The sequence below is a fragment of the Panthera tigris genome, chromosome E3 (genome assembly GCF_018350195.1).
Source record: "Panthera tigris isolate Pti1 chromosome E3, P.tigris_Pti1_mat1.1, whole genome shotgun sequence".
Lineage (NCBI taxonomy): Eukaryota > Metazoa > Chordata > Mammalia > Carnivora > Felidae > Panthera > Panthera tigris.
Genome location: NC_056675.1, coordinates 2141515 through 2153948, shown reverse-complemented (window position 1 = coordinate 2153948; position 12434 = coordinate 2141515). Strand labels below are relative to the sequence as shown.

Here is a 12434-nt window from a genome sequence, read left to right as displayed (position 1 = left end):
TGCTCTCTCCGTGGAAAACGTGAACCTCTTTGGAAGGGGTCCAAACGCAGGGGATGCCATTGTTCTGGCTTCCGCCCCAGCATCTGGGAGGCTGGCCCTGCCTGGCCTTTCTCCTGGCGCCCACAGGTCTTGGGACGGCCTTTCAGGAGGCTCAACCCAGCCACCTTCCTGGCCTGGGACACAGATCCTGGGGAGTTCCTGGCCTGGCTTGCCCTCCCACTCCGTTCCAGATGCTTCCAAGCAGGTTTCTTGTCCTTGTCCTCCACTCACAAACTGTACTTCACCGGAAGGAAGGAAAGAAGGAAGGAAGGAAGGAAGGAAGGGAGGGAGGGAGGGAGGGAGGGAGGGTGGAGAGAGAATTGTAATCCTATTTTGTGTGTGTGCGTGTGTTGGTGTGTGTGGTAAGATACACGTAACTATTCTGACCGTTTTTAAGCGAACGATTCAGAGGCATGTGGTACACTCACGATGTTGTGCGACCATCACCTCTATCATTTCCGAAATATTTCCACCACCCTGATCAGAAACCCCAGACCCATTCATCAGTCACTCCCCATTCTTCCTCCTACCCCGCCCCCAACCCCAGCCCCTGGCAACCACTAATCCACTTTCTGTTCCGATGGGTTTACTTACTGTGGGTCTAATAAACGGTAGCACATGAGGTGTGGCCCTTTGTGTCTGGCTTCCGTCACTCGGTGTCACGTTTTCGACGTCCATCCACGTGGCAGCGTGAGCCGGGGCTGCGTTCCTTTCCGCGGCTGGCTAACGCCCCTGGCGTGGCCGTACCACCTGTCGTTCAGCCACTGAAGGACCCTCGGGCGGTTCCCGCCTCCTGGCTGTCGGTGCGACTGCGTCCCGTCATTTCATAGACTTCTCACCGTGAGAGGCTGAGGCTCACAGAGCATCGGAGACCGCGTGCAAAACCTGACTCAGAAACACAGGATAGAAAAAAATCCGGCCTTCGAGGCGGAGCAGTCGTGGGTAAGCCCGACAATGGCTTCCACGCACACAACGTGAACGGAGCGCGCCCGGCGCGGGGGGCGGAGCGTGGAGCGGGGGCGGAGCGTGGAGCGGGGGCGGAGCGTGAATGGAGCGCGCCCGGAAGATGGACTCACGCTGCGCTTTCCACGCGTGGCCTCCACCACGCAACCTCCCCAGGTGGTGGGGCTGGTTTTAGCCCCATTTCACATACAGGAAACCGAGGCCCATATGTCTGCCGTCTGACTGTGTGGATTAGGAACAAGTGTCCTCATTTCTGAGCCTCGAAGCACCCCCTCCCACCCCCTCTGTGATGTGGGCACCTGGTGGGGCGGGTTGCTCCGGGGGCTCGTGGCTCAGGGCTGCCCAGCTGGGGACCGCCAGGCTGTCCTTCCTGCCTTCACAGAACGGCTGTGCGGAGGCCTTCTGGGTTCCCGACTCTGGGTCCTCCCGGATAGAGGGGCTCGGATGCCCCAGCTGCTTATCACCGCCCGGGGCTGCTTCCCTAGCTGGCAGAGGACTAGCGGTTTCCGCATCTGCTGCCTCCTCCTGAGTCACCGCTGAGTCACTGGAGTGTGTTCCTGGGCGCCCTGGTCAGGGGCCAGCACGGCCGACTGAGACCTCTTTGACTTCTTGGACCACTAGTGCCCTATTTCAGGCCATTCGGTCGGTGGCCAACAGTACAAGACTGAATCTTGGTTCCCTGGTTCTGTGGTGATTCCCATGCCTCCAGAGCAATGGTGAGAGCTCGGCCTCAGTTTCTGCATCTGTAGAGTGGGGCCAGAGTCTGGCCACAGTCATTCAGGACAGGAAAAACCACCATAGGTCCAGCCAGTGCCACCAGTCACCCGGAGGGTGGGGTGGGGACAGGGCTTCCTTGTGCCCCTCCCCCTCTACCCAGTGTTCTCCCTTTACCCCTTGCCTTTCTAGGGACTGGGCAGCAGGAACCCCAGTTTACGTATCAGGGACAGGAGCAAGTGTCAGACTCCAGAGCCCCTGGATCCTTCCTGTGCACCCTCCCCCCCCAGGCCACAAGAAAGTGTTGTTTCCTGGATGCCCTTCAGTACCAGGGGGATTTTCTCTCCAATACCCAGGCCCCCAGGAGCAGTAAGTTTGGGGCTCTGGCAGTGCTTTTCCAGGACCATATGTTATGGGTCCCTCCTTTTCTCCACCCTGGACCCCTTTAGTATTCTTTCTCCAGGGACCGCCCCCACCACCTTAGGAAAAGGTTTCACAGACCACACTGTGTTGCAAGCATTAATCAGTGATGACCTCCCTTGCCGTTGCATGCCAATCAGAGGCCGAGAACGCCTGCCCACCAGAAGCTCTGAACGGCCTGATGTATAGGTTTCTTGCGGCTGCTGTAACACAGCACCACAAACCAGGCAGCCTGAACAACAGGCAGTTACCATCTCTCAGTTCTGGAAATCCAAGTCTCAGCTCAAGCGGTCCGCAGGGTCGATCCCTTCTGAGGGTCTGAGGGAGACTCTAATCCACCTCTCTCTCCCGGCTGCTGGTGGCTCTGGTGACCCTCAGGTTCCTTGGCTGTAGACACATCACCTCCATCTATGCATCCGTCTTCATATGTTGTTTTCCCCTGTGTCTGTCTCCTAGTCGACGTATCCAAATTCTCTCTTCTTATGAAGATACACTATCATTGGATTGGGGCCCCTCCATAATCTAGGATGACTTCCTCTTCACCTGATCACATTTGCAATGACCCTGTTTCCAGATAAAATCATACAAGCACCAGGAGTTAGAACACGGACATATCTTTTGAGGGGGACACAAGTCAACTCAGTACAGCTGAGTTGTCATTTTATGTTTGAGTCAGGCTTTCTGGCCTTATTGGAGGAAAATGCACAATATTTCGAGGCTTCTGGAAACCTGGAAAAGAGCTGATAGTCCCCATGCATCTACATGGGACCCTGGTGGGCCTGCCACCCCGGTGCCGGGGCATGGGAGTCGGGGGGAAGCAGGGCATCTGTGACTGTGTGTCCCACTGCCAGTGACAGGAACCAGAAAACTATGCCCTTTAGGGATGGAGAATGTGACCTCTCTCTTCCTGCCCCACCATTATTCTCCAACTGGGTGGTATGTAAATTATCCCAAGGGTGGAAACCAGTTTCCAAAAGGCCTCTCCTGTGCCCACAGGCCTTTGCAGGAGGCTGAGTGAGCCACCCAGCCTTATTACAAGAAAACAGACGAGTCAGGGCAATCAGGTGAACAGATGGACAGGCCTCTTGGGAAGCCACTGCCCAGAGCTGTCCCTGTCCACAAAAGCCCAGCCCAGCCTGCCAGAAGGGGCCTGTCTGCCCACAGAGCATAGCAGACGGCAGAATCCCAGGCGTAGGAACCTCTCTCTCAGAACGCAAGGAGTCCAGAAATAACGCCCCAGGGTGCTGACAAGCCGGAGCCAAGAGGATGCACCTTGTGCCCTAGGGTGCAGAGAGGGGCGAGTCTGCCATGCACTTACAGCATTTCCAGCCTCCTCTGTTCTTGGGGTTCCCACCTCCACTTTAATACAGCATGATAATGCCTATTAGGAAATGTGGCTAGGAGACTCCAAAGTCCACGCTGGGCCCTCCGTGGCAGTTGCCTTAATTTCCAGGCTCAAGGAGGCCAGGACGGAGCACTGTCTTTGTCATAAAAGACACAAGCTTCCCCAAAGGAGTGGCCAGGCAGGGACGGGATCTACCTGCCCATCCCCTCACAAGCACATACTGGGTTGCACTTTGCTGTCCTTAGCACTTTCAATTCACTCTACTTCCCTTTCACGGACGAGGACACTGATGAACAGAGAGGGTGAGTAACTTGTCCAAGATCACACAGCTGTGGGTGACCACACCAGGCTCTGAGTCCACATCATCTTCATTTCACAGACAGACTCGGGCTGCGTGCAGGGGAGGCCAGCCCAGCTCCTCCAGGCCGACCGCCACAGAAGCTCAAGGAACGTGCAACGGTCGAGCCCACGAGCGAGCGCCCGGGGGAAGGGCGGCCAGACGTGTGGACGTGAGGACAGGGTTTTGGCCCCCGCCACGACCCGCTGGTGGAGACACCACCGCCCGGCGCCCTTCGGCGCGGGAAGGGGGCCCTGCTGGGCGGAGCCTCGTCCCGCGTGCCAATGGCGGCGCGGGGGCGGGGCCGGCGGGCGGGAGCGCGCGGATGGGCGGGGCCAGAGGGCCAAGGACGGCGGACGGGCGGGTGGGGGCGGGGCCGGCGAGCTACGGACCAATGGCGGCAGGGGGCGGGGCCGGCTACCGGGGCGGGGGCGGCGGGCTGTGGGCCAATGGCGGCGCGGGGGCGGGGCGTCGGGCCGCGGGCGGGGGGCGCGCGGAGGCGGCGGCGGCGGCGGCGGCGAACAAAGAGGCGGCGGGCGCGGGCGGCCGAGCAGAGCCGAGCGCAGCCGAGCCGGGCCGAGCCGGGCCGGGCCGGGCCCAGGAGCGAGCGGGCGATGCGGGCGGCCGGGCGGGGGTTAGCCGGCCCCTGAACCCCGCGCCCCACGGGCCAACGAGGGAGCCCCGCGGCGGCGCGCCCGAGGCAGCCGGCCCGCCATGGCCGGGGTCAGCTACGCGGCGCCCTGGTGGGTGAACCTCCTGCACCGGCTGCCCCACTTCGACCTGAGCTGGGAGACCACCAGCAGCCAGTTCCGGCCCGAGGATACCGACTACCAGCAGGTGAGGCGGCCCCCCTGGGTCGAGGGTCAGGGCCCTGGGTCACGGCCCCTCCATGCCGAGGGTCAGGGTCCCGTCCTTTCGAAGATCTGAAGATTCCCGAACCGCCCATCGAGGGTCTGGCTTGGGGGGGGGGGATGTCTCCCTCCCCGAGGGTCGCTGCCCCCGTCCTCCTCGAGGGTCACGGCCTCCACCTTTTCGTGAGTCACAGCCCCTTTCTTCTCTAGGGTCTCCCCTCTGCGTCCTGGGGGCTCCCCTCCTTGAGCGTCTAAAGACCCCCATCCTGCATGGAGGGTCCGCGGCCCTCCTGCAGATTCTAGCTTTTTCCCCTGGTGTCGCTTAGGCCCACCTTTTTAGGGTCATGTGGAGCCTTCACGCGTTTCTCCCTGGAGCCCCCTCTGCCAGCTGTCAGCTCCAACCCAGGCCCTTGTCCATCTCCTGGGGCAGCCCTGAACTGTGGCCCTGCAGAGCCCCCTACCCAGAGGATCCCAAGCCCATACCTGAGAGCTCTGGGTCCAGCCAGGAGGGCGGGATTCCTCGCCCCCTCACCCCCAGCTGGGGAATCCCACTCACTGCCAAGATTTTGGTAGGTGAGTGAGCTGGGCAGATGCCAGCCCTCTCTGGCCGGCAGTGACTCCCTGTCGGGTGGCCAGGCTGTGGGATGCACACAGTGCGGTGTGTGCTGTGGTGACACCTGGACTGCCTGGAGACCCGGCTGCCCCTGAGGGAGGGAGGCCTGGCCACAGACACTCAAGGTGGGCCTCAGTCTGGGAGGCTGGAAAGGGGCTGAGCCTGGGCAGAATGGGGGGCAGTGGAGGTCTGCAGCCCCAAGGGATCAGCCTCTCCCGGTAGAACCCTAGTCCTCGGGTCATGCCAAGCCCAAGCACCACCCCCAGTACTGATCCACTGTCATTTGAGTGCAGGGCAGGGGACTGGGCCGTGGGCATTTCCTTCCTGCTTGGGGATCCGGATTCCAGAAGCCCCATGACCCGGATGCCTGGTCACCCGGAACTCCTCTGGGGTTCTCTCCAGTGGTCATTGCAGAGCCCCGGGTGGAGTGGAACAGCGTTCCTTGTCAAGATGGCCTGGGAGTCCGGTATTCCGTGGATATTATCGCACCTGGCCTGTGTAGAACTGTCTCCTGTGGGCACCCTCAGCTAGAGAATGAGACCAGAAGCAGAGAGCGAGGGCACCGCAGGCCTCTCAGCTCTGCGGGGCAGCCCACCACTCCCGGCCTCAGTGGTCACCTTGGGCCTGCTGATCTGCTTCTAAGCAGATTAGAAAGGGGGCCGGGGATTGGTCCAGGCATGCCCAGAGACAGCAAGGTTTTTATAAAACTCAACGCCCACGTTTCAGAAGCCCAGCCGTGGGGTGCCGACCGGTGTGGGAGCAGCACCCTTCTCTGCTCCCCAGGGGCTTCCACGTGTCACGGCTCCGTCACATCAGGCCCCTGGCTGTCCCCGGCCAGGAACCGTGCTTTACTTTAGGAAGTTCTCTGCCAGTTATCGGTTCGGAAGCTCCTGGACTGCCCCTGGGGCGCCTGGGGCAGCTGGACCCGCGCAGAGCTTGCCTGCAGGCTGCACCTGCCATCCCACCACCCTCGGTTGGACTGGCTGTGGCCCCTTGCCCCCTGGGGCTCTCGGGACACATCGTGGGGTGTGAGTGAGGGCCCGACGTCTGCAGCCTGTGGAGGTCTCCAGAGCGGGGGCCGGCCCCCCTGGCTCAGCCCGACCTCCTGCGGGGCCCTGTGCCCCTGCGGGTGTGTGCCCCCAGCTTCTGTGAGCACTGCCCCCTCCTCCGCTGTGGGAGGGCTCTGACTCACTCTCCTGCCTCCTCTCTGCAGAGCAGAATTAGCCACTGAATAATTCACGGCGTGGAAACCAGCCTGTCTCCATCCCCTGCCACCTCCGCTCCTGGCTGGGGGCTAGTAGAATGAGCCAGACCCGGACATGCGTCCTGCCCCTGCCCTCCCGGGGTTGGTGCTTTTGGGTGAACACTGGACCTCTCTGATCCTTCAGTGCCACATCCTGAAATCCGGGCTGGCGCACTTCTGCGGGGCCACAGTGGGGGATGCAGAGGCCCCGTGCTTTTGCTTCGTGCTCGGTGGCAGCAGACAGAGCTCCCTTCCTGGGTGGCTGGGCAGTGGGTCAGCGTGGACCCCGTGGCCTAGGGCCCCTTCCTGCCTCCCCTGGTTTAGTATTCCTGGCTGTGGAGGGGGCAGCTAGCGGGCGGGGGTCCCCTCGTCCTCTTGCCCCAGGCGCCCCCTCTTGGCCGGCTTCTGCCTGAGCTGCAGGGTCTGGCGATGCCCCCACCCCCATGTGGCCTGGGCCCAGCGTGGGAGGAGGGCTTCTGCCTCCTGGACTGTCCAGGGGACGAGTGGGGCCTGGGTCGGGGGAGTAGGGGACATGTATGGTGTGAGGAGACCAGGCTTTGTCCTTTGCCGTTTCCGGCCCCCGCCTTCCACTGCCGGGTGCCCTGGTGAAACCCGCTGGAAACCCCCATGGCCCGGCCCTGTTTTGGGGCACTGTGCAGGGCTGTCCGTCACTGGTCCTTTCTCTCACAGACCGGGAAATGAGGATGATTGCCTCCCTTGTACAGATTAGCAAACCGAGGCTCAGAGAGGGAAGTGGCTCAGAGTCACATGATGACGAGGTGGTGGGAGCCAGAGTCAGCCTCCTGGGCCCCCGTCTGCTGGCCCCCTGCAGGGGTCAGGAGCAGATGCGGGGCACTTCCGAGGGCTGCCAGAGCCCTGGCCAGCCCTACCTGGGGCTTTGGAGCCCCTGCAGGAGCAGGGCTGGCATTTCTCTTGGGGCGGAAGGTCTCGGGTTTCCATGTTCCCGAGGCCTCCATTCTGAGGGGAGGGGCTCCCTGGCCATTGATGCATCTCTTGGGGGCCCGGGCTGTTTGCCGGATGGACAGATCATAGGGAGGGTGCCAGTGGGGTCTGTGGGGACAGATGGGGTCTGTGGGTGGACGGGGACTGGAAGGAGGCAGAGAAGCTTCTGGAGTTTGCTCTGTGCTACTCCACCCCACACCTGCCTGCCAGGAGGGGCTGCTGGTCTGACTCCCCTGGGGCTGGGCCCAGAGTTCCCCACACAAGGGGCAGCTGGATGGGTGGGGACTGTCATTTTAGGGGAGCTGCCCGGAGGATCGCAGGCCCAGAGAAAGGAGGAGACTCTGGGGGTCGCACTGCTGAGCTGGCGGGCTGGGCCCAATGTCTGGGGGCCTGACGTGCTCTGGGGTGATGGTAGGGCCTGCCCTGGCTTCGGGCAGGGGTCCCACAGCCTTTTCAGGCTGGAGAATAGGGGCCTGGGCCCCAGCTCTGTTGCTTCCTATCTGTGTGACTTTGGGGGGGATCATCTCCCTCTCTGGGCTGCCCCTTGGGGAGTGTGCCCCATCCATCCCTACCCACCCTAATGACTCCCCTGCCAAGCCTTTTCACACCGCCGTGCCCGGAGGCCGAGGCCGAATTCACTCTCTTTGTTCATTATCTCTGCTAGTTCAGGGCGGCGGGAAGCTGTGAGGTGTCCGGACGGGGCCTGCAGGAGCGCAGTGGTCAGGGAAGTCTTCCTGGAAGAGGTGCTTCCCGGCCTGCCACGAAGGGCGCCAGCCAGGCTGCGAACTCCCGGAGGGCTGGGACTTGCCTGGAACCTGGCATTAAGCGGGCACACTGGCTTCTCTTCCGGTCAGATGGTAGCATTTGGCTCAGGCTTGCGTAGCCTGTGAGGCCTGTTTCTTGTTTGAACCCTGAGTGCTGGGATGGTTCATTCGAGACCCTAAAGATAGGACAGAGGTAGCCATGCACAGACCTTGGCGGAGACGGTTCCTGGCCGCTGGAACGGCACATGCAAAGGCCCTGAGACAGAGAGAAGCCCGAGCCTCAGCCCAAAATAAGGGAGTCCTTCTGGTCTGAATGTGCTGCCTCTGTGCTCGGAGATGTGTGAACCCTGACTGGGTGGCCCCTTAGAGGGCGTTTGAGGTCTAGGTTGTATGACTGTCAGGGCCCAGGGGTCTCCTAGCTAAGACCGCAGCGCCTTGGCTAAAAGCTATGACTCAAGAAAGGTCTGCCGAGTACCTGACTGCAGGCTGGTGTTGGCCGAGCCCCCGGGTCTTGTGGGCCCCCGGCCGAGCCCCCGGGCCCCGTTGTCATCTTCCTTCCATCACTGATCGGCAGATTAAAACCTGGGGTGATCGCCTGGCTTCTCATCTACAAAAATAACAGATGTTGGCGGAACATTTGGAAAATAGGAAAAAGCATGAAGAAAAAACCAAAAAGCGCCTCTGGCTGGATTTCATCCCCGCACGCAGACCCGCGGGGTGCGCGTCACTCGGAACCAGAATCACGCCGCACGCCCTTATTGTCACCGACTTTTGGACAATGTTGTTGGCCCTGGGTTCTTGATGTGTGGCCAGCGTCCCATGGTAACAGTCGGGATGCTGGGGTGCAAGTGACAGAAACGTACCGAACGTGACAAAGATCACTGAGGAGTGGGCGGGAGCTTCTAGAGTACCCCCTGCACGGAAAGAGCCGATGAGCTGCATTTGGGGGACGTGGTGGTGGGTGAACAGGGAAGTGCCTGCTGGGACGGATCGACCGGCTCTTTCCTTTCCGACGGGGGGCAGGGTGAAGCCTCTGGTTGCCTCGGCCACGAGGTCTACACTGCGGCGGTCATGGGGGTGGTTAATGGGAAACCTGGCACATCCCCTGCTTGGCATTGGTGTGGGGTCTCTGTCACCAGGCCCCATTGTTCTGCCTTTCGGCGGCCCCTGGTTTTCAAGGGTCTGTGGATGTGGTGACGAGCCGTGTCCCCGACACTCTACTCCTCTGCCCAGAGGATATGCAGGAAGGGACATCGGCCTTTCCGGCCCTGGCCAGGGGGTCTTGGTCAGGCTCTGGGCAGGGTGTGCTGTGGCTCTCACCCCAGGCCACAGCCGCTGTACCAGAGAGGCTCATAAACATTTCCCCGGGCAGCCACACAGTGGCCCTCGGGGGTGGGCATTGTCACTGCTCTAGAAGCAGAATTTGAGGCCACTGGCCGGCCAGCATCGGTGGGCTGGAAATGTGGGCAGGCTCCTGCTCCAGCGCGGTACTCCCCTTCGGTGGACACAGTCCCCGTGCAGAGGCTCCCTGGTCCCCTAGCGGGGCCTGGTTCAGGGAAGCTCAGCGGGTGTGGGGACCGGGTCCTCTCCCCCCCACGGGCAGTTCTGCTTTGGCTGCACGGGAGGAACGGAATCTGCAGCCCAGGGACCGGGTCACAGATATGGGAAGTGGCCCCCTGTGGCCCCACAGGAATTGGGGCATGTGACAGGGCTGGTGGTGGGTGTGGCAGGACCTGGCTGTGCCCGTGCCTGCCTCCTGGGGTCTGCCCTCAGCTTGGCGCTGGGCCAGGACACACACATGGCTCTCCCATGGCTCTGAGGGGCTCCTCGTGCTCTTGGGGAGGGTCTGATGGGCACACACTGGGCACCGTTGCCCAGAACAGGGGGCTGCTTTCCAGAGGGTACCCCTGAGCTGGGGTCCCTGCCCGAGGTGGGACGGCACGTGCCCAGAATGGGGTCTGCTGCCTGTCCAGCAGGACCCCTGGGGGCCACACAGCAGACGTGCTGAGGCAGCGAGGATGCTTCGGGCCGTGGAGGGGGCTGTGAGGGCTCTGGCGGGCCTCGGTCAAGGCCAGGCCTCCAGGCCAATAGCAGGCGCAGGATGGGGGCTGCAGAGGAGGGGCCCGGGTGTGGGGTGTGCCCGCAGAACCGGGCGGAGGACCCAGGCTGTGGCCGGGTGGGCTGTGGGAGGGGGGATGTGCGGGGCCCCTCCGGAGCCTCCCTGTCCCCTGCCCCCTGCCCGAGGCCTGGGTCGGGCTCACGCACACCCACCGGCCTGCACGTGTGGCCCTCCCGCGGGCCTCAGTCGGCGTGCTGCTTCTGCTCCCCAGAGGAGCCTGGCTGAGGCCTGGGTCCCCACAGGAGGGGCGGGTGGGCTACGAGACGTAGGGGTCTCAGAGAGGGCTCTGTTTTGTACCACAGGCACCCACTGTGGTCTGGCCTCTCCTGTATTGGCTGAGGGCGTGGGGCGAGGCCGGCCTGCCCAAAACCTGAGCGACCGCTTCCTTCTCGCTCCGAGGAGGGTCCCGGCCTGGGGTGCCGCCCGCTCCGGCCGCGTGCACTCCAGCTGGGCTCCCGACTGTCGTGAGGGTCACCGCAGAAGTTGTGGTGTCTCGTCCAGCCCGGTCCTGGAGGCTGGTTAGGCTGCCCTCCCCGGGCCACATCCCGCCTTGAGTCCTGGGACAGGGCTCCGGCTGGCCCGATGATGTGACCGGGCCCGTCGGCTGGCTCCTGGCTGCATCCGAGGCCTGTGGCCTGGGTCCCTAGGGGTGGCCAGTGGAGAGGTGTGTGCGGTCAAGCCTGGGGAAGAGCGGAGGGCTGTTCTGGGCGCCGTGCTGGGAAATGCGTTAGGGCACTGGGGCCGGATAGACACCCTCGCCGCGGGGAGGGCAGCTCCTGTGCCGTGTCCTCCGGGGTCCGTTCCCTCCGCGAGCGGGTGTGGCGTGGGCAGCAGGACAGCGGGCTGGCCCCCAGACCCGGAGGGCGGCGGGGTGGGGGCTGCCTTGGGGGGTGAGCCACCAGAGCTCGTCCCGGGGCCTTGAGCCCAAGTCCAGCCTCGCCAGGCCTCCGTCCCGCTGGTTCCTGGAGGGCAAGGGCGAGTAGGGTGCACACGCCGTGAGGGCATCAGCCTGCAGCCGGTGTGTGTCCATGTGCGGCCTGGTGCTCTGGGTCTCAGACCTCCGGTGGGAGGACTTGGACTGACAGCCGGGCCCCTCCTGGGCTCCTGCTCGGCCGGCCGCTGGCTGTGCTTTCTCCAGGATGGCCACGAGCTCACCGTCATGGAATTCGTGAAACCCAAGCCCAGCTCAGTGGAAAATCTGTTTTTAATTTCTGGTCGGCATGTGGGAGCCGCAGCCAAGTGTGTTAGAGGGGTGGGGGGCTGTGGGCCGAACAGCCAGCCAGGCGCCCAACTCTGCTCCACGGCCAGGGCCCTCGGCACCCGCTCAGCCTGGCCCGGGGGGTGAGGGGGCCTTTTCCGGAGCTTTCCTCAGGAGGCCCGTGTGGGCTCAGACCCCCGCTTCCTCTGTACTTAAGTGTGTGGGGCTCCAGCGTCCCTTCTGGCCTCAGGCCCCCGGCCTGGAAGGTGGGTGCCACCCCTTTCCCAGGTGGTCTGGGGACCCGCGAAGCCCAGTGTGAGGCTGGGTGGGTGCCGAGGCCAAGAGCCAGCCCCAGGGGAGCGGGCAGCGCCGTGCGGCGTGAGCCCTTCCCAGTGAGGGGCCCCGGGCACAGGAGCTTCGACAGCGGCCCAGCCCTCAGTCCAGGCCCAGGGCTCCGGCCGAGACGCATGTGGGTTCCCAGATGGTGCTTTGGGGGTTGGGATCCCGCCAGCCTCCTGGAAGACCCGACCTGGTCTCTTCCTGTGGAGAAAGACCCTCGGCAGTTCTGGGGCTGGGGTGGGACTTCCCCATTGGGAAGCGGTGGAGGGTCCTGCCTGCCCCCACCCCACCCTCCAGAGCCCCTCGGGACACGGGTGTGCAGCCTGGACCTCGTGCCGGGCCTTCCCCCCGGGCCATCCCTCTCTGGGAACGTGCCCTCCTCTCACGGTGCCCTGCTGGCGCCCTCTGACACCTGTCGTCACGCCCCCCAGTCTTCCGAGGCTCCGGGTGTGCGCTGCTGGGGTCCCGGAGACGCGTGCCCCGTGGCCCCCGTGTCAGGCCTGGTGCTGATGTGCCTCCGTCTCGG

At 63.4% G+C, this 12434-nt stretch overlaps 1 protein-coding gene and 1 long non-coding RNA gene across 3 annotated transcripts in view; one reads left to right on the top strand and one right to left on the bottom strand.

Annotated features, from left to right (window-relative positions):
- LOC107180818 overlaps window positions 1–1830 on the bottom strand; it is a 32371-nt gene extending 30541 nt beyond the window's left edge. The window contains exon 1 of the long non-coding RNA XR_006212722.1: window positions 634–1830. This is a non-coding gene — a long non-coding RNA (uncharacterized LOC107180818). The remainder of the gene's footprint in view (window positions 1–633) is intronic.
- Window positions 1831–4399: 2569 nt separating this feature from the next.
- TTYH3 (tweety family member 3) overlaps window positions 4400–12434 on the top strand; it is a 29055-nt gene continuing 21020 nt past the window's right edge. For both annotated transcript variants that reach the window (XM_042971622.1, XM_042971620.1), the window contains exon 1: window positions 4400–4655. In XM_042971622.1, coding sequence (XP_042827556.1) covers window positions 4533–4655 — 123 coding nt within the window. In that variant the 5' untranslated portion in view covers window positions 4400–4532. The remainder of the gene's footprint in view (window positions 4656–12434) is intronic.